This window comes from Neoarius graeffei, chromosome 23 (assembly GCF_027579695.1).
Source record: "Neoarius graeffei isolate fNeoGra1 chromosome 23, fNeoGra1.pri, whole genome shotgun sequence".
Taxonomy (NCBI): domain Eukaryota; kingdom Metazoa; phylum Chordata; class Actinopteri; order Siluriformes; family Ariidae; genus Neoarius; species Neoarius graeffei.
Window position 1 is genome coordinate 658,272 of NC_083591.1, and position 22,344 is coordinate 680,615.

At 46.2% G+C, this 22,344-nt stretch overlaps 1 protein-coding gene across 1 annotated transcript in view; it reads left to right on the plus strand.

Moving 5' to 3' along the window:
- The first annotated feature begins 9,788 nt into the window (after nucleotides 1-9,788).
- snap91a (synaptosome associated protein 91a) overlaps nucleotides 9,789-22,344 on the plus strand; it is a 74,864-nt gene continuing 62,308 nt past the window's right edge. Inside the window, exon 1 of the mRNA XM_060905548.1 lies at nucleotides 9,789-10,465. Within this exon, the coding sequence (XP_060761531.1) occupies nucleotides 10,336-10,465 (130 nt within the window). The 5' untranslated portion in view covers nucleotides 9,789-10,335. The remainder of the gene's footprint in view (nucleotides 10,466-22,344) is intronic.

Sequence of the window (22,344 nt, forward strand, 5' to 3'; positions counted from 1 at the left end):
TTTGTGGTGAATATCAACCTCCGGACCAGCAGGGGGAGCCGCCAAGCTCAGAGTCAACCAGTTCCCAGTCCTCTACTGTGAACAACGGCAGCTTGAGTGAGCTGGAAGGAAGTGGTAGTACCGTTAACACATGCAATCTAATACAAGAGGCAGAACTAGAGGACGAGTCCATAAACATGGCCATTTCTGCGATTCTTGCTGACCTGGTGGACAGGGTGGTGCATATGGTGGAAGACGGTTCCATTGAAACACCTTCACCTCTGGAAGTTTGGACTCGAACTGACTCGAACAGTTCCAACACGTCAGAAGCATCTGTTGATTCCCAGGTCAACGTGGGGCAGTTTCCTGGCAACCAGTTTCGAACACTTCCTGAATTGGTGGCTGGTGGCATTCTGGAATTTCTCGCAGTTCCTTCATCATGTGATGAACCTCGTGAAGGAATAACAAGGCACAGTTCCTCACCTTCCATCGTCACACTTCCAGATAGTTGTGAAAACGGTGCTCCAGAGCTAAGCTTGCACCCAGATGACCCTCGGTCCCGAAAATGCAGCCACAGCAGCACCCAGCTTAGCCTCAAGGGTAAAATCATGGAGCACCTCACTGACAAATCTCCTGGAGCCAAGCCCAAGGTGAAGAAGAATAAGAGGAAAGAAGAGGAACATTGAAAGTCCAACCAGGCAGATAAGAACCGTCCCTCCAGCATCTTCTTTGGTGACAGCTTGGACTTGGAGAATTGGTACAGCTGCAGTGAAGGTGAGGTTTCTGAAATTGAGAGTGATATCGGATCTCCGAGTGGCGGTGCCGGTGGAGTCCTGGGCTCTTCCCGATCTTCTGTGTGTCCAACACACTTTAACATCCACCCCCTTTACCAGCACGTCCTGCTGTATCTGCAGATCTACGATTCCTCTCGGGCTCTTCATGCTCTTTCTGCCATAGCTGCCATGTTGCGCACGGCTCCTGCTGGCTTCGTCAGCGCCATCTCGACCACCAGCATCAACAACACCTACACACCTCAGCTCTCACTACTTCAGAACCTTCTAGCCCGTCATCGCGTTTCCGTCATGGGTAAGGAATTTTATTGCCCAATTCCGCAGAATTCACACTCTGGCGACTCGGCAAAATGGTGGCCAATTACTTTGTCACCGTAACTGAGGAAGAATTACAAATTATGAAAGAAAAGACTCAGACTCAATCTGAGTGTTTTCTTTCATAATTTGTAATTCTTCCTCAGTTACGGTGACAAAGTAATTGGCCACCATTTTGCCGAGTCGCCAGAGTGTGAATTCTGCGGAATTGGGCAATAAAATTCCTTACCCATGACGGAAACGCGATGACGGGCTAGAAGGTTCTGAAGTAGTGAGAGCTGAGGTGTGTAGGTGTTGTTGATGCTGGTGGTCGAGATGGCGCTGACGAAGCCAGCAGGAGCATTGAGTCTGAGTGGACCATGTTCTCTACCTCCATTGTGGACGCAGCTGTTCGGAGCTGTGGCTGCAAGGTCTCCGGTGCCTGTCGTGGCGGCAATCCCCGAACCCGGTGGTGGACACCAGAAGTAAGGGATGCCGTCAAGCTGAAGAAGGAGTCCTATCAGGCCATGTTAACCTCCAGGACTCCTGAGGCAGCTGACGGGTATCGGCAGGCCAGGCGTGCTGCAGCTCGGGCAGTTGCGGAGGCAAAAACTCGGAACTGGGAGGAGTTCGGGGAGGCCATGGAGAAGGACTATCGGTCGGCCTCGAAGAAATTCTGGCAAACCGTCCGGCGCCTCAGGAGGGGGAAGCAGTACTCTGCCAACACTGTTTACAGTGCGGGTGGGGAGCTGTTGACCTCGACTGGGGACATTGTCGAGCGGTGGAAGGAATACTTTGAGGATCTCCTCAATCCCACCGTCATGTCTTCCACTGAGGAGACTGAGGCTGATGACTCAGAGGTGGACTCGTCCATTACCCAAGCCGAAGTCACTGAGGTGGTTTGCAAGCTCCTCGGTGGCAAGGCACCGGGGGTGGATGAGATCCGCCCTGAGTATCTCAAGTCTCTGGATGTTGTGGGGCTGTCTTGGTTGACACGCCTCTGCAACATCGCGTGGCGGTCAGGGACAGTGCCTCTGGAGTGGCAGACTGGGGTGGTGGTCCCTCTTTTTAAGAAAGGGGACCGGAGAGTGTGCTCCAATTATAGGGGAATCACACTTCTCAGCCTCCCAGGGAAGGTTTACTCCAGGGTACTGGAGAGGAGAATTCGACCAATAGTCGAACCTTGGATCCAGGAGGAACAATGCGGTTTTCGTCCTGGTCGCGGAACACTGGACCAGCTCTATACCCTTCATAGGGTGCTCGAGGGTTCATGGGAGTTTGCCCAACCAGTCCACATGTGCTTTGTGGATCTGGAGAAGGCATTCGACCGTGTCCCCCGTAGTATTCTGTGGGGGGTGCTTCGGGAGTATGGGGTTCGGGGCTCTTTGCTAAGGGCTGTCCGGTCCCTGTACGAACGGAGCAGGAGTCTGGTTCGCATTGCCGGCAGTAAGTCAGACCTGTTCCCAGTGCATGTTGGACTCCGGCAGGGCTGCCCTTTGTCACCGGTTCTGTTCATAATTTTTATGGACAGAATTTCTAGGCGCAGCCAGGGGCCAGAAGGAATCCTGTTCTTTAAGTTCGTTTCTTAAGACACGTATTTTTTAGTATGTTACCTCACTTGTTGACAGTTTCGGCGAACACTTCCGCCTTCTTCAAAACAGTCACCAGATGTCAAGTGGTGACGTGCCTTATCAGCTGATGTTACTCTATGGAGGCGTGAACGTCCCGCCCAATTTGACAGGTAATCCACGCCTCCTGCTGTCAGGTCGCTGCCCCAGGACTGCGCTCCAGGTATGTGACCGCGCGTATGCTCCCTCATCCCAGTTCATCGTCCTCTGCGCCCGCTTACGTATCTCCACTGCCTCCAAAATCCAACGCTGATATCTATTCTCTTCAGCGCGAATGACTCTGGCCTCTTCCCAATTCATAATATGATTCTGTCGTTTGCAGTGGTCTGAAATGGCTGATTTTAAGTTTTCTTGGTTTGCTTTTTCTTTTTCGGATCTTGTGTCTTTTTATTGTTTCTTTTTCACATTCTAATTGGTGTTCTTTCCTGCGAGTGTGGAAGCATCTGCCCGTTTCACCAATATAGACTTTATTGCATGACCGGCAAGGGATTTCATAGATGACATTGCATTTATTGTCCAGTTGTATTTTATCTTTGGGGTGAACTAGCAGCTGTCGGAGGTTCTTGTATGGTTTGACCGGGGTGTTGACGTCATATCCCTCTTTACAAAAACACCGGTCACGAACACTCTCAACATAGTAGAAAACCGGTTAAAAGCAGACAGAACCCTGAAAAAACGTACAAAACATACAGCACAGGACATAACAAAACTATTACATTTCATTTCCACGTCCACATATTTCCAATACAGAGGCACAATTTACAGACAAAAAGAGGGATTTGCAATGGGAGACCCGCTATCTGCCACTCTATGCAACTTTTTTATGGAGGATCTGGAAACCCGAGCCATAGAAACAGCACCGGATGACTGCAAACCTATCTTCTGGAAAAGATACGTTGATGACATTCTTGAAATAACCAAAACAGGTCACACACAACAATTCACGGATCATCTAAACTCCATAGACAAGACAGGCAACATCAAATTCACACACGAAGAGGAAACGGACAGGACAATAGCATTTCTGGACCTAAAAATACACCACACAGAAGAAGCTAATATCAGAATTACAACATACAGAAAACCTACACACACCGACCAATATCTTCTCTGGACATCTGAACATCCCATCGCACACAAAATGTCAGTAATCAGAACACTATACGACCGAGCACAGAGCATCACGGAGGAGAAAGACAGACAGGAGGAGGAACAACACATCCAACAGGCATTAAAAAACTGCCAATATCCACCGTGGGCAATTCGAAAAGGGAAATTACAGACACAAACAAAGGAAAAAAACAAACAAACAAGAAAAAACACAGAAAGAACAAACCGGGGCTTTGTCACACTACCATACATAAAAGGAGTTACAGAACGCATCCAACGATCCATGAGGAAATACCACATCAACACCCCGGTCAAACCATACAAGAACCTCCGACAGCTGCTAGTTCACCCCAAAGATAAAATACAACTGGACAATAAATGCAATGTCATCTATGAAATCCCTTGCCGGTCATGCAATAAAGTCTATATTGGTGAAACAGGCAGATGCTTCCACACTCGCAGGAAAGAACACCAATTAGAATGTGAAAAAGAAACAATAAAAAGACTCACAAGATCCGAAAAAGCAAACCAAGAAAACTTAAAATCAGCCATTTCAGACCACTGCAAACGACAGAATCATATTATGAATTGGGAAGAGGCCAGAGTCATTCGCGCTGAAGAGAATAGATACCAGCGTTGGATTTTAGAGGCAGTGGAGATACGTAAGCAGGCGCAGAGGACGATGAACCGGGATGAGGGAGCGTACGCGCTGTCACATACCTGGAGTGCAGTCCTGGGGCAGCGACCTGACAGCAGGAGGCGTGGATTACCTGTCAAATTGGGCGGGACGTTCACGCCTCCATAGAGTAACATCAGCTGATAAGGCACGTCACCACTCGACATCTGGTGACTGTTTTGAAGAAGGCGGAAGTGTTCGCCGAAACTGTCAACAAGTGAGGTAACATACTAAAAAATACGTGTCTTAAGAAACGAACTTAAAGAACAGTTATAATAATCAGACGTAATGAATTTTCACTACAGAAGGAATCCTGTTTGGGAACCACAGGATTTCATCTCTGCTTTTTGCGGATGATGTTGTCCTGTTGGCTTCTTCAAACCAGGACCTTCAGCATGCACTGGGGTGGTTTGCAGTCGAGTGTGAAGCGGCTGGGATGAGAATCAGCACCTCCAAGTCCGAAGCCATGGTTCTCGATCGGAAAAGGGTGGCTTGCCCTCTCCAGGTTGGTGGAGAAGTTCTGCCTCAAGTGGAGGAGTTTAAGTATCTCGGGATCTTGTTCACGAGTGAGGGAAGGATGGAGCGTGAGATCGACAGGCGGATCGGTGCAGCCTCCGCAGTGATGCGGTCGCTTTACCGGTCCGTCGTGGTGAAGAAGGAGCTGAGCCAAAAGGCGAAGCTCTCAATTTACCGGTCGATCTACGTTCCGACTCTCACCTATGGTCATGAGCTTTGGGTAATGACCGAAAGGACAAGATCGCGGATACAAGCGGCCGAAATGAGTTTCCTTCGCAGGGTGGCTGGGCGCTCCCTTAGAGATAGGGTGAGAAGCACAGTCACTCGGGAGGAGCTCGGAGTAGAGCCGCTGCTGCTCCACATCGAGAGGAATCAGCTGAGGTGGCTCGGGCATCTTTTTCGGATGCCTCCTGGACGCCTCCCTGGGGAGGTGTTCCAGGCATGTCCCCCCGGGAGGAGGCCCCGGGGAAGACCCAGGACACGCTGGAGGGACTATGTCTCTCGGCTGGCCTGGGAACGCCTCGGTGTTCTTCCCGAGGAGCTGGCCGAGGTGTCTGGGGAAAGGGAAGTTTGGGCTTCCCTGCTTAGACTGCTGCCTCCGTGACCCGGTCCCGGATAAAGCGGAAGAAGACGAGACGAGACGAAAGAAAACACTTCCTAAAAAGACTGCGATGAAGTTTGGTCTAAAACTATTCAAAAGTAAGTGGAATTGTGATTTATTTTATCTATTTCAAAACAAAGCATTTTATGTGACTCGGCATAGATAAGTGACACAAGTCTGCATACATTACATTTGCATGCTGCTTTTGAAGTTTGAAATAAATAATTTTTCTTTTTGAATACTTTTAGGTGGCACAGTGGTATAGTGGTTGTCACTGTCACCTCACAACAAGAAGGTTTCGGGTTTGAACCTCACAGCTGATGGGGGGCCTTTCTGTGTGGAGTTTGCATGTTCTCCCCGTGTCTGCGTGGGTTTCCTCCGGGTGTTTCGGTTTCCCCCACAGTCCAAAGACATGCAGATTAGGTAGAATGGAGCCATTGTAATTGGTGCAAGCTGTAGTGGTTTCTCAGCAATTATGTCCAAAATCTTTTGGACAGTTTTTTGAAGCAAAGATCACAACGTTATGACAAGACCTGACATCAGCACCATCTTCAGTGGCTACTGACTTTGATATTACTTCTACATGCCCCACTCATCTCCAAAGTTTTAATTCTGTTTCTTCTTTTGTCAAGAAAACTATTGTCATCCTCAACGAAATCTTGTTCTTTGGATCCCATTCCCACACTGATCCTGAAAGTCTCTATTGATGAGCTGTTTCCTCATATTACAACCATCATGAGTATTTCTTTGATGGAAGGAATTTTCCCATCAAACCTCAAGAACTCCCTCATACGTCCATCCATACAGAAGACCCTTGACTGAGAAGACTTTGCGAGTTATCGCCCCATCTCTAACCTGTCGTTTATTTGTAAGACTTTAGAAAGAATAGTGGCTATCCAGTTGATTGAATATCTTACCACCAACCATCGTTATGCCAAAATGCAATCTGCCTACCATAAATTTCACAGCACTGAGACGACCCTCACACGTGTAATCAACGATATAACCATACGGAACTGATAACCAGATGGAAACCATCCTGGTCTTACTCGATCTATCATCTGCATTTGATACAATAGACCATGGAATCCTACTTGAATGACTTCAGACTCACTTTGAACACTGTATACTGGCATGGCTGACATCGTACCTTGCTGACTGCCCATGACTCTTATCCTATGGTGTACCACAAGGTTCCGTTTTGGAGTCTCTCCTTTTCTCCTTGTACCTATCGCCACTTGAAGACGTCATCACCGCGCACTCCTTGAATGTGATGTTTCATGCTGACGACTCTCAATTTTATGTATCCTTCAAGCACAGCAAACAATAAACTTCAGCTTTGTTTGCAAGATGTTATGGAATGGATGAAGCAAAACATGTTGGTTTGTAATCTGTCAAAGACTGAAGTTATTAATTTTATCTTCTGGTTTTTCACATATGGTGCCAGAGCATTTAGTGCTGCTGCTCCAAAGCTATGGAACAGTCTTCCATCTTATCTTAAACAAACCACTACACCTGAAGCATTTAAATCTCAACTAAAGACTTTCCTCTTTCGCAAAGCCTATGGATTATAACTCGTACAACTTTTAGTTAATTTTACAGTTATTTTATTTTATTTTTTGTAAATGCATTGAGACTTAGTGTAATGCATCTCTAAGAATGTTTTTATTATTATTATTATTATTATTATTATTATTATTATTATTATTATTATGTACATATACATTTCGCTATGGTAAAGCAAAATAAAAAAAAGACTTTGTTTTGAAATAATCACTGGTGCATTTATACGAAAACAATTATCTGCCTCAGGCTCAGTGAATATTGGTGAATAATAATCTCGACAACTTCTCGGATATTATTTAACAGTCACTCCATGAAATCGAGTTGTACATGAGCTGATGGTGATGAGGTGCGTTGCACCGAGATTGAGTGGAATGTTTTATTCTCTCCACATTCATTGGATTTTGAGAAACAGAGCATTTTTATTTGTATTTTTTGCAAATTTGATGAATAAAAACTTTATACAAAACGTCCAACAAAATCATTTCCGCTTAGACACAGTACCATCACAGCTGCAATCAAGGTGGTTAATGACATCACTGTTGCCCTAGATAAGAGGCAACATTGTGCATCACTGTTTATTGATTTATCCAAAGCGTTCGACACAGTTGATCATGATGTTCTAAAACTTAGGTTGCTAAATTCTGGGCTTTCAGAGAATGCTGTTGCTTGGTTTTCAAATTATCTTTGTGATAGGTCACAGTGTGTTAAATATGATGGTCTATGCTCAGAAGTTGTTCCCATCCTCAAGGGTGTCCCTCAGGGGTCTGTACTGGGGCCTCTTCTATTTACTATTTACATAAATAACTTGGGACAAAATGTATCTGATGCAAATTTTCACTTTTATGCTGATGACACAGTCATTTATTGCTGTGCTGTTAGCCTAGAAAAGGCCATTGAAAATTTGATAAATGCTTTTACTGTGGTACAAAATAATTTACTTCAGCTGAAACTCATTTTAAATGCTGATAAGACTAAACTAATGCTTTTTACCAGCTCTAAGGTTAGGCCCTTAACTATCCCAAAGGTTGTCACACTTGAGGGTGGTGAAATTGAGATTGTTGATTCTTATAAATACTTGGGAATACTGATTGATGATTCCTTAACTTTTAAGCCTCATGTACAAAACCTAGTGAAAAAGCTGAGACTAAAACTGGGTTTTTATTTCCGTAATAAGTTATGCTTTTCTTTTAATGTAAAAAAGCAACTTGTTGCGGCTACTTTTCTATCCGTACTGGACTATGGTGACCTATTGTATATGCACTCATCTACTCAATGTCTTCTTAAGTTAGATTCTGTTTATCATGCTTCCTTGAGATTCATAACCAACTGCAGAGCTCTTACTCACCACTGTGAGCTCTACTCAAGGGTAGGCTGGCCCTCTTTGACCACTCGTAGGCTCTGTCACTGGTACATATTTATATACAAAGTGATTATTGGGCTGCTCCCATTGTATCTGTGTGAACTCATTAAGCATAAAAACACTGGACAATATGCCCTACGTTCACAGAATCTGATTTTGTTGGATGTCCCAAATGTTCGTACGGAATTAGGAAAGAAGGCTTTTGTATACGCTGTACCTACAGCATGGAACCTGCTTCAAAATGAACTTAAGATGCGCCTATTTATCACTCTGGAAGCTTTTAAATCAAAAATGAATGAAAAGAAAACTGACTCTCTAAGATGCAGATGTTTCTTAAATTATTAGCTAAGCTTATGTCCTCAAACGTTTAATCTGTGTTGTATGTCTGTAAATGATACTAACTTTGTGTTTCAAGCTTGCCGCTGCCTGTCTTGGCCAGGTCTCCCTTGTAAAAGAGGTTTTTAATCTCAATGGGATTTTTTTTTTTTTTGTTACCTGGTTAAATAAAGGTTAAATAAAATAAATAAAATAAAAATAGAATGTAAACAAACTGGCGAAATGACAGGAGCAATTTGTAAAAAATGTGATAATTATTCTTGAAAAATATAAAATATGTTCTTACTGTCACATACTTTCATTCCATATTTTGTTGCTTTTTTGTATTTTTGGGGGGTTTTGTTTTCGAGTAGAGTTTTTATTTCGTCCTCGGTTGGTTCAGCAACACGCGCTGCCATTTTGTTTTTCTCTACTCACAGTATATGAGCTGATATCCTAGTATTAGAGTAGCCAATCAGAGCACGCCATTGCTCATATCCAGTGAATGTGGAGAGAATAATCACCGATATTCACTGAGCCTGAGGTGAATAATTGTTAAATAACATCACGGTTTCCAGAACATAATGTTCACTAACATCATTATCACATCACCATCACCAACATGACATCACTGCAGTCCCAACTTTCTCTGATTTGGGGTTATAGTGTGTAATAAAGCGAAACGAATTAAGTGAAATAATCCGTTGATGAACCACTACCTGTAATCTTCGTGTGACTGATGATCCACAACAGGAAGTCAACCAGGACACAACAAAATGGAGAAAATAATGAAAACACGGTAATAAAACAGTCTGTTTATTGTAATTAGTAATGTATATTTTCTGACCACGCCCTACTGGGCTGTGATTGGCTAGAGAATGACGCTTGACCCTGTTTTTTGGCAGGAATGAAGGCAGATTTCACACCTGCGGCTTTTGCGGATGTTGATGATGCTGGACTGAACTGAACCGGCAGCGCGCTGATGACGTAATACCGAGTCGCGCGAGGGGCGGAGTGAGACCCGGGAATTAAAAAGAGGGAAACAAGAAAAAAAAAAAAAAATCCACCGATTCGTGTCGGGGCTCAGGGTGTGAATCAGCGGCGGAGCAGAGCTGGAGAGACATGAGGAGGCGCGGAGCCGCTTATTATTATTATTATTATAATCATCATAATTATTATTATTCCTGCTGTTATTAACGGGATTCGGTTGAGCGCGAGGAGGAGGAAGGACAGAGCATCATCACCTGCGAGCAAACCGTCGATGTGATATTACACACACACACACACACACACACACACACACACAGATCTCAGTATAACTCGGTATCACAGTCGGTTCCGTTGGTTCCGTTGGTCCCGGCAGTGCGGATGGGAAACAGCGCCACGCGGCCTCGATAAGCTCACGAGCGCAGCGGAAACAGAACGGAAATAACCAGGCACAATAACGGACATCATCATCATAATCTCAGTAATAAGGGAGATCAGGCTGATCAGGGAACATGTCGGGTCAGACGTTAACGGACCGGATCGCCGCGGCGCAGTACAGTCTGACCGGCTCCGAGGTGGCGCGCGCTGTGTGTAAGGCCACCACGCATGAAGTAATGGCACCCAAGAAGAAACACCTGGAGTGTAAGTGACTGTCATTGCAATTAACACGCGCGCGCGCGCACACACACACACACACACACACACACACACACACACAGAGCTCTATTCAATTCGTTATCCGCGCGATACACAGCTGATCCAGTGTTCCAGACCCCAGACCCTTCTCCCCTGTCCCTCCATATAAAACCAGCCACACAAGGTCAAAACCATCCTCTATCACCGTGGGGACATGTGATCCTCTGTGAGATATAAAAACATCTCTCTCTCTCTCTCTCTCTCTCTCTCTCTCTCTCTCACACACACACACACACACACACACACATGTAGGTCAGTGATCTGTGTTTAGTCTCTGAGATATCACATGCAGAAGGATGCTAGCAGGAGGCCGCCTGTGTTTTGGTTGTAGCTCATTTCACTGTGTGTGTGTGGGAAAGAGAGAGAGAGAGAGAGAGAGAGAGAGACCACACTGTGTTTGAGCCAAGCAGAAACAACATGGCCGTCTCTGACATAGAGAGATTTTTACACACTGCTGAATGAAGCCCAGTCTGACTGCAGTTTCATTTGTAAAGTCTATCACCATCTACACACACACACACACACACACACACACACATTCCCTCATCAAGAGCTCAGGGTCGTCACTAAGGGTCGTGTGTCTGATCAGTAAAATCATTAAAATATTTATTTTATTAATCTGTAAAACAGAGAGCTGTTCTACTGATTTGTGAGTCACCTGACTGAGCCAGACAGGAAGCGCATCATGTAACCACTCAGGGCTGAGGAAGGAAGTGCACTGTACTAGGGGATCAACAAGGAAGTACACTGTACTGGAGAGAGGGTTAAACAGGAAGTGCAGTGTGTACAAGCTAAATACCAATCAGGATATACAGAGAGCATGATTAAAGGGCTCAGCAGGAAGTGAACCAAGTGTACTAGGAAGTGTAGTGTGCATGAACAGGAAGTGCACTATGTTTTGAGTGATTAGCGTTGATGAATCTAAGACTCTGTCCCATATCTCTGATTCTGCACTCATACATAGTCCATTTGCAACAGTTAGCTACTGGTGTTTCATGACTCCACCATGTTCTTCTACATTAAGAAGCCTGTTCCCACCATGTGTGTGTGTGTGGCGTTTTATGCTTCATTTCTCTGTGGTATGATTCCATTAGGTGGTTATTAATAGTGCACTCAGTGTGTTTAGTGCACTACAGGAGCAAAGTCATGCGTGCACATCTCTGTAACATCAATCAGAATGCAGGATCAACGCTCGGGCCGAATGCATGGTGGGTTAAAGCTCTGCTCACAGTATAAACACTCTCAAGAGTAACGAGGCTGCATCACTAAAGTCAGAGGAGAGATTGCACCACATGATTTGCTGCACAAACCACAAAACACACACACACACCACTTTACTGTGATTATTGCGTTTGTGGACTGTCTAAGACTGAAATGTCCACAGTGTTTCTCTTTAATCAGATGTAGTCTGTTAGCAGAGATGTGTTCCGTTCATCAGTTCTGCATTGGAGCAGTGATGCTAATGTAGCTAAGAAGAAATAGCTGTTGATGGCCTCCGGTTTAGTATGATGCACTAAATGTGAAAGAATAAGTTATTACATGGCCCGTACCATTTGTACATCAACAGTTTCAGTAAAAAATATACTTCAGAACACACACACACACACACACACACACACACGAAATGTCATTATATGGAAATAAGGGTTTCAGTCAATAAGTGAGTGGAGTGAAAGGCAGAATGCTCTCAGTACCATGGACAGGGAAACCCCTCTCTCTCTCTCTCTCTCTCTCTCTCTCTCTCTCTCCCTGCTGAGGTCACTGTGTCCTTGGAGTGTTTTATATAAAAATACACACACACATTGACACAATAATTTCAAGGACATTAAAGGACATGAAGAGGACACACACACACACGCGCACACACACACGCATGTCTGTGAGATCAATAAGGCAGGAGGAGGTTGTGTTTCCTGTGTAATCACGACTCTCCAGAGAGAAAGGGACACCAGCACATGCTACGGCTTTGTGCTAGCACGGTAGCATGAGTCCAAGTCACATGACCTGTGTGTTTAACAATCATCATTACTCTGAGAGAGAGAGAGAGAGAGAGAGATGTCTAACACATCTGCACTGAAGATCTGATTCTCTTGCTGTGTGTCACTGAAGGATTCTGAATAATTTTTCAGCTGAAGGGTGAAACTATACAGAATTACACACACACACACACACACACACATTCCATGACACATTAACATGATCATGATACTACAACACACTACCACAGTCATCAAACACTAACGTAATGCACAGTGTGTGTGTGTGTGTGTGTGTAGTTCCTCCTCAAGGTGATGTGATCAGATTAATTACACCTTTTCTCCCCTGAATGTTCAGACTAATGACACTGTGATTCCCTGACACACCACAGGAAGTGCACTGGTTACCATGGAAACGGCCTCCCTCACACAGCTGTTTTATTCTCCAGAAGAGTTTTAAACATTCAGCAGTCTCTCTCTCTCTCTCTCTCTCTCTCTCTCTCTCTCTCTCTCTCTCTCTCACACACACACACACACAAACCTGACTCACCTCATCATCGTTAACACACACTTTAGGAGATATTAGTAAGAAGAGAGCTGTGAATATTGTTTTCAGTATTCCAGGTCTGTATCTGAAATCAGAGAATCGGATTTTCACCTGTAAGAGTGTCAAATTATTAGGGAATTAAAAGACAGCGTGAACACTACATTAGGATTCTCTCTCTCTCTCTCTCACACACACACACACACACACACACACACACACACACACACACACACACACAGTGAAGAAGTGTAAACTCCTCTATCCTGAAGATGTCAGAAAACTAAAAGTTCCAGCTTAATAATAATAATAATTATAATAATAATTTAATATATATAATGTGCATATTTCATGTGGATATGCTCACATGCGCACATGCAACTAAGATTAACAAAATAAATAAAAATTAAATTTCACTATAACAAATACATATATATAAAAATGGATAAAAACTAAATAAAAACTTGTAAAATACATATCCATATAAAAAATTCTAATCACATTTATAAGCTACTTCAAAAAGGTAAGTCTTAATATACAATTTAAACTTAGCTAAAGGTTGTTCATTTCTGATTTCTATAGGAAGTGCATTCCAAAGCTTAGGGGCGGCAGACTGAAAAGCCCGATGTTACTTTACACTTTCCACTGGCTGGAACTAACAAAGTACCCTTGTGATTACGTAGATTATATCTAGAAGCCTTAGAAACAGAAACTAATTCAGATAGATATTGTGGTGCCAGACCATGTAAACATTTAAAAGTTAACAATAAGATCTTAAAATAAATACGATACCTGATTGGCAGCCAGTGTAGATCAAATAATACAGGTGTAATATGGCAAAAACAAGGAAGTTCAACGACAAGCCTGGCCGCAGCATTTTGTACTCTCTGTAATTTAGTAATATGTACATCAGGAAGGCCATATAATAAGCCATTGCAATAATCTAATTTACTTGTAATAAAAGCATGAACTAACGATTCTGTTGTATCTCATCTCATTATCTGTAGCCGCTTTATCCTTCTACAGGGTCGCAGGCAAGCTGGAGCCTATCCCAGCTGACTAGGGGCGAAAGGCGGGGTTCACCCTGGACAAGTCGCCAGGTCATCACAGGGCTGACACATAGACACAGACAACCATTCACACTCACATTCACACCTACGCTCAATTTAGAGTCACCAGTTAACCTAACCTGCATGTCTTTGGACTGTGGGGGAAACCGGAGCACCCGGAGGAAACCCACGCGGACACGGGGAGAACATGCAAACTCCACACAGAAAGGCCCTCGCCGGCCCTGGGGCTCGAACCCAGGACCTTCTTGCTGTGAGGCGACAGCGCTAACCACTACACCACCGTGCCGCCCCCGATTCTGTTGTATTATGAGATAAATACTTTCTGATTCTAAGAATATTGTAGAGGTGGTAAAACGATGAACAACATGTTTTTTTTATGTTTGTGCACGTTCAAGTGTAAGTCAAACCAAACTCCCAAGTTCTTTACAGCAGAAGAGGATTGGTCAAGTGTAGATTCTCCAATACACAGATTCATAACAATCGTAGCTTCACCTTTGACTGTTACACAGCGCTCACACTGGAGACTCCTTACAGAGACGTTACAGAAATCTCTCTTTACAGAAAATGTCACCACATCCACAAGGACAAATTTCTTTTTTTTATCTGTTTATTATCACTGGAGTGTCCACTAAATGCACCTGTGAATGATCTGTTACTATGCCACACATAGTGCTGGCAACCAGAGTTCATGGCAGCCTCCAAACATGACCGCCACGGACTACAGCTCCCATACACCTCATGGCCCTCCCTCTCCAGAATTCTAATCAGTGCCTCACCTGCACCCCATTTACTAGGAGTGCTTAAGGATGCTAACAACAACCCGTCAGTGCGCAGTATTGCTCAGCGTGTTACTGCGTGACCCTACTGAGCCGTTGTTTATAGTGTTGACTTCCTGTGACTTTGACTCTAGTTCCGTTAGTTCCTGACTCCAATGATCGTCCAGTCTCCTACAGTCTGTCTGCACATCACTCAACCATTGGCTTTCCCGGATTTCAAGTTTAGCTCTTGATTTGACTTTGTCTACCAGTTTGCGATGCACCTGCTCTCCCCTACAAGTGCTCCAGTAAGTGCCTGCCGTTTTCTGACACTATAGAAACGATAACATTAGAACAAGTCCATTAATATGAACCTGTGATTTTTAGTTGCACTACTGACAGAGCTGCTGCTATAGAAAATTTAGCCACACCTTCTGACCAATCAGAGTCTAGAATTCTAAGTTATAGTAGTATAATACATAAAATAGATAAACATCTGATATCTGATTATACACAAGGTAATGTATTAAAAAACGGCCCAAAAAAAGTCACACTCTAATATTTCGTTGCTCCGCCTTTATCTTTGATTATGACACACACTCACTGTGGCTTTGTTTCAACAACTTCATACATCGTCACAATATTAATTTCATCCAGAGCTGCATTAATGTTCCTCTGAGATCTCGTCTCCACTGCAGGAGAGTCGAACCTCTCTGTACAATCTTCTCCAGCATCCCAGAGACTCTCAGAGGGGGTTAAGGTCGGGACTCTGTGGGGGTTAGTTCATGTGTTAAATGATTCCATCAATCAGGAACTGGGTCAGTCTGGACTCCACTGCTCCAGAGTCCAATCTCCTGATTATCTTCACTAACGAGTGGTTTTCTGAAGGAGACACAGCGGTTTAGTCCCAATCCTGTGAGTTCTCATCCCACTGAGTGGAAATGATTTTAATTTCACTATTAAACACAGCCGCCCATAGTCAGCTGGGATAGGCTCCAGCTTGCCTGCGACCCTGTAGAACAGGATAAGCAGCTACAGATAATGGATGGATGAAGGATGGATATTAAACGCAGCTGTGAGTTCTACTCAATATTTTTAACAATTTGACTTCATCAAGTGTGTAAATGATCTCCAATCACAGTCAGTTAAGATGTTTTTTGCCCACATTTCTTCTGTGAAGTTGTCGGTTCATCTCGATCCTTCCAGGTGTTAATAATGTGTTGGTCAGTTCTGAACCCAATTCCAGCCATTTCAGCTCAAATCTCATTAGTTGTTTTCTTTGCTTGATGCAGGACAATAATTTGACCTTCTGAAACACAGGAACATCTTTTCCACGACCGCGGGACACACCTTCGACATGGCTGTTAAAGAAACGAGAATCTACTCACTGCATCAGTGAGAGTTAAAAGAATTGATGCAGCTGCAACTCGTTAATCACTGCAGTATGTTAGGGTTTTGCTGGGATTCGAACCTGGTTCGCTGGTGTGATAATCCAGTAAACCCCCACTAGGATGACTCAAATGCAGAGGCGTGAGGCGGAAGTAGAAAAAGTATCAAAAGGTTTATTTACAATATATACAGTCCAAAAGAAATAATCCAAAACACTCAGAAGATGAAGGGAAAAATAAGAAATATCCAAAGTACAAAAGTCAAAACAAAAGCCAAAAAACCAGAAAAGAAAAGGCAAAAATACCAACACTCAGAAGATCCAAAAAACAGTAAATACTAGGTCCAAAAAGTCCAAAAAGAAAAGCAAAGTGCAAAACCAAAAAGACAAAGGCAAGGAACACGGTACAGAGGAAACTGGAGCTAAACATAACAGCACAAAGACTCCGTGACAAGAGGACTGAACTCAGGGGTATAAATACACAAACTAATTAAGGACAGGGTGGGGCAGGAAACAGGCAATAAGACAAAAACAAAACACAGAACACAGTGGTGACCTCTAGAGGCCAAAACAAACATGACCAGAAAAGGAAATAACAGCGGCCTCTAGAGGCCAAAACAGTCCCAGTCCTAACAGGACCCCCCCCCTCTAGGAGCGTCTCCTGACGTTCCCAGGGCGATCAGGATGGGCCAAATGGAAGTCCCGACAAAGTTCTTTGTCTAGTATGTCCCGAGCTGGGACCCAGCAGCGCTCCTCAGGGCCATAGCCCTCCCAGTCCACAAGATATTGGAGACCCCCGCGAACCCGGCGGGAGTCCAGCAGGTGGCGCACAGTGAAAACAGTCTGACCCTGGAAGATGTGGGGGGTTCCTAGGGACAGGGGCATACGTGGACGTCAGTACGGGCCGCAACAGGGAAACATGGAATGTGGGGTTAATCCTTAGCGTACGTGGTAACTGGAGCCGGTAGGAGACAGGGTTAACTCTGCGTACAACCTTGAAGGGGCCAATGTAGCGAGGAGCAAGCTTGCGGTTCTCCACCCGCAGCGGAAGGTCCTTGGTGGACAGCCGAACCCTCTGCCCAGGGTGGAAAGTGTGGGCAGGTCTCCTATGGCGGTTGGCCTGAGTCTGGTTGGTACTGGAGGTCTGGATGAGTGTCCTCCTGACCTTGCTCCAGGTCTTGTGACACCGTCTCACATATTGGTTGACCGAGGGCACCCCAGCGTCCTCCTCCTGGTCCGGGAACAGAGGTGGCTGGAACCCGAATTGGCACTGGAACGGCGACAGCTTGGTGGCCTATGACTGCAGGGTGTTGTGGGCGTACTCAGCCCATGGCAGCCAGGTGCTCCACGATGTCAGGTTATCCATAGCCAGGCCTCGCAGGGTGGTTTCCTGGTCTTGGTTGAGCCTCTCCGTCTGGCCATTGGACTGGGGGTGGAACCCAGAGGAGAGGCTGGCAGTGGCCCCGATGAGCTTGCAGAAGCCGTGCCACACTCGGGAGGAGAACTGGGGCCCCCGGTGGAAGACCAAAGACTCGGAAGACGTGATTAAATAGCAATTTAGCAGTGTCAAGGGCAGAAGGGAGTTTGCACAGTGGTATAAAGTGGCAGGCCTTGGAGAATCTGTCCACAATGACCAAAATGACAGTGTTACCTTGAGACTCAGGGAGACCTGTGATGAAGTCGACTGCCACGTGGGACCAGGGACGCCGGGGAATAGGCAGTGGATGCAGGAGACCCTGGGGACGCTGTCGCGGGTTCTTGGTTCTGGTGCAGACCTCACAGGACAGGATGAATGACCTTACTTCCTTCTCCATGTTAGGCCACCAGAAGCGTCTTTTCAGGAAGTCCAGGGTCCTCCGAGCTCCCGGGTGGGCGGTGAAAGGGGAAGAGTGACCCCACTGGATAACCTTGGTCCGGGCTTGTCGAGGGACGTACAGGAGGCCCGGTGGCCCCGTCCCAGGATCAGGGTCCCGGCATTGAGCTTGTCGAACGGTCTCCTCAATACCCCAGCGGACAGGAGCCACAATCCGGGATACAGGGATGATAGGCCCAACTTCACTCTCCCTGTTGTTGGGTGAGAACAGCCTGGAGAGCGCGTCCGGTTTGGTGTTCTTGGAGCCTGGGTGGTATGATAGGGTGAAATTGTAACGGCTGAAAAACAAAGCCCACCTAGCCTGTCGTGGGTTCAGCCTCTTGGCTTGCTGGAGGTACTCCAGGTTCTTATGGTCTGTCCACACCAGGAATGGATGTTGCGCTCCCTCCAGCCAGTGCCTCCACTCCTCAAGGGCTCGTTTAACCGCTAGCAGTTCCCGATCCCCCACATCATAGCGGGACTCCGCAGGGCTCAGGCGGTGGGAGAAGTAAGCGCAGGGGTGCAGCTTCCCTTCCGAGCGTTGAGAGAGCACCGCGCCGACACCACTGTCCGAGGCGTCCACCTCCACGATGAATGGCTGGGAGGTGTCCGGGAGAACCAGAATAGGTGCCGTGCAAAAGTGGTGTTTGAGGTCATTAAACGCCTTTTCCGCCTGAGGGGACCAGACATAGGAACCACCAATCCTTTTGGTGAGGTCCGACATAGGTGCTGCTACGGAGCTGAAGTTCCTGATGAACTTGCGGTAGAAGTTAGCGAATCCTAAGAACCGCTGAACCTCCTTAACGGACTTGGGAGTAGGCCAGTCCCGGACGGCCAGGGTCTTGGCTGGGTCCATTTGGAGTTGCCCTGTTCGTACGATAAATCCCAGGAAGGAGACCTCGGGGACATGAAACTCGCATTTCTGGGCTTTAGAAACAGATTATTCTGTAAAAGTCTCTGGAGGACTTGGCGGACATGGCGGACATGGTGGTGGTGCTCCTGTAAGGTCTTGGAGAATATCAGGATGTCGTTGAGGTAGACGAAAACGTATTGATTAATCATATCCCTCAAGACGTCGTTGATAAGGGCCTGAAAAACAGCTGGTGCATTGGTGAGTCCGAAGGGCATGACCTGGTACTCGTAGTGCCCTGACGGGGTGTTAAAGGCGGTCTTCCACTCGTCTCCCTGTCGGATATGGACGAGATGGTATGCGTTCTGTAAGTCCAACTTGGTGAAGATGGTGGCGCCTTGGAGCAGGTCGAATGCTGTGGACATCAGCGGAAGGGGATAGCGGTTGCGCACGGTGATCTTGTTCAGGCCCCTATAATCAATACATGGCCGGAGTCCCCCATCCTTCTTGCCGACAAAGAAGAAGCCGGCACCAGCAGGTGAGGTGGAGGGTCGAATGAACCCAGAGGCCAAGGCCTCCTTGATGTACTCCTCCATGGCCTTGCGTTCTGGCTGAGAGGGAAAACAGTCTGCCACGAGGAGGGGTAGTCCCAGGGAGCAAGTCGATGGCACAGTCGTAGGCATGGTGCGGAGGGAGAACGGCGGCCCTGCTCTTACTGAAAACTTCCTTGAGATCCTAGTACTCTGTGGGAACTTGAGATAACTCGGTGAGATCGGGAGGCTCGGCAGGAGACACAGGAGAGCTAGAGAGCAGACAAGAGGCATAGCAAGCAGGACCCCACTCCACAACCTAGCTAGTGACCCAGTCTATACGAGGGTTGTGGCGGGTAAGCCAAGGAAGACCTAGAATAACTGGGAACTCAGGTGAAGGAATCAGGTGCAAGGATATTTCTTCCTTGTGACCTTGAGACTGGAGGAAGACTGGAGAAGTAACTTGGGTGACTCTTCCATCACCTAACGCTTGGCCATCGAGGGCAGACACAGACAGTGGGACTTCAAGAGGCGCAGTCGGGACATTGATGCTTTGGGCGAAGTGGATATCCATAAAGTTTCCAGCTGCCCCTGAGTCTAACAAGGCTTGACAAGAGTGGACGGACTCACCCCAGGAGATGGAGACCGGGATGTAGATTCCTTGGCCAGGGAGTCCAGGAGAGAGGGTAGGCCCCGTCACAACCCTCCCTCGGCTGGACAGGGCGGTCCTTTTCCCAAGAGCTCGGGACATGATGCTTGGAAGTGACCAGGCTTGTCACAGTAGATGCAGCACTTGTCCCTCCTTCTGCGCTCCCTCTCGGCTACGGAGAGACGAGTACGGCCAACTTGCATGGGCTCTGGACAGTCACTGGAGGAGGTAGACGGGCTCCAGGTAGAGGCAGGGAGGCCAGGGAGGCTCAGGACTTGGCAGCGTTCTCTCATCCTGTTGTCAAGGCGAGTAGAATGTGAGATCAGAGTTTCGAGGTCACTTGGGCATCCGATAGAAGCCAGACCGTCTTTGATGGGGTCAGACAAACCATGGTGGAAGGCTGACACCAGGGCAGTCTCATTCCATCCACTTACTGCTGCGAGGGTCCGGAACGAGATGGCGTAGTCTGCAATGCTTCCCTCCTGTCGGACAGACATGAGCTTCCTGGCTGCATCTTTACTGATGTCTGCCTGATCGAAGACCCGAAGCATCTCCTCCGTAAATAGCTTGAAGTCAGAACACTCAGGTTCTTGTTGCCCAAGCTCGTGCCTTACCAGCTAACAAGGTTATCACAAAGGCAATCTTGCGGCGATCCGTAGTGTAGGTGGTAGGCTGGAGCTCAAAGGTGAGTTGGCACTGGGTAAGGAACTCCCAGCACTCACCGTGCTTGCTGTCATACCTCTGTGGTGCAGGAAGGCTGGGTTCGCGAGGTGAAGGAGACAGCGTGGCGGGAGGCACTGGAGCGGGAGGAGGAGCCGGATCAGCATGAGGAGATGCAGGCAGAGGTGTCAGCTGTACCAGGGTTTTCCCAATTTGCTGAAGCAGTACCTTGTGGCGAGCAAGGGCCTCACGTTGGCTGGTGAGCGTTCATCCATGAGCGTCCATGGTCGCTCCGAAGCGTGTCAAAGCTGCCATAATTCCCTGAAGGTTGGCCGGGTAGACAGTTGAAGCAGCCTCTGCTGAGTCGGTCATGACGGAGTCTTTCTGTTAGGGTTTTGCTGGGATTCGAACCTGGTTCGCTGGTGTGATAATCCAGCAAACCCCCACTAGGGGGATGACTCAAATGCAGAGGCATGAGGCGGAAGTAGAAAAAGTATCAAAAGGTTTATTTACAATATATACAGTCCAAAAGAAATAATCCAAAACGCTCAGAAGATGAAGGGAAAAATAAGAAATATCTAAAGTACAAAAGTCAAAACAAAAGCCAAAAAACCAGAAAAGAAAAGGCAAAAATACCAACGCTCAGAAGATCCAAAAAACAGTAAATATTAGGTCCAAAAAGTCCAAAAAGCAAAGCAAAGTGCAAAACCAAAAAGACAAAGGCAAGGAACACGGTACAGAGGAAACTGGAGCTAAACATAACAGCACAAAGACTCCGTGACAAGAGGACTGAACTCAGGGGTATAAATACACAAACTAATTAAGGACAGGGCGGGGCAGGAAACAGGCAATAAGACAAAAACAAAACACAGAACACAGTGGTGACCTCTAGAGGCCAAAACAAACATGACCAGAAAAGGAAATAACAGCGGCCTCTAGAGGCCAAAACAGTCCCAGTCCTAACACAGTAATTATCCAATCAAATGCTTTTACAGAGTTGTTTATTTAAATCCAGATAGTGACTTTATTTTGGCCAGGCCGTGTGTGTGCGCACGCCATGTTTATGTTTTTTTGTGTTTTGGGTGTGTTGTGTATGTTGGTGTGTGTGTTTCCTGTTTAACATTGACATGAAAGATCAGGTGTTGCGTTATCATCACTTTTGCTCGACAGAAGCACTGTTGAGTACAACAATAAATCAGGATCATGTGATCACATGTTCTGTGTGTGTGTGTCTAGCAGCTGCTTTCACTGATAATCAACCTGCCTTTATAATGACTGCAATTACTGACTGCTAATCTGTGTGTGTGTGTGTGTGTGTGTCCTTGAGTTACATTACTAAGCAAACCATGTAACCATGGCAACACTGTCTGGCGCTTTATAAACACAAACGTGAATCAGAACAATAATGAAAATTGTTCCATTGAAAAGTGTGTGTGTGTCCCAGTGTGAAGACGATCCCTAACCCTAACCATTTTATTCACCAAACTACAGAGAACATGAAAGTTAGCATAGCAAGTAAAGTGTCACTTTAACTGTGGAGTCTTTATAAATC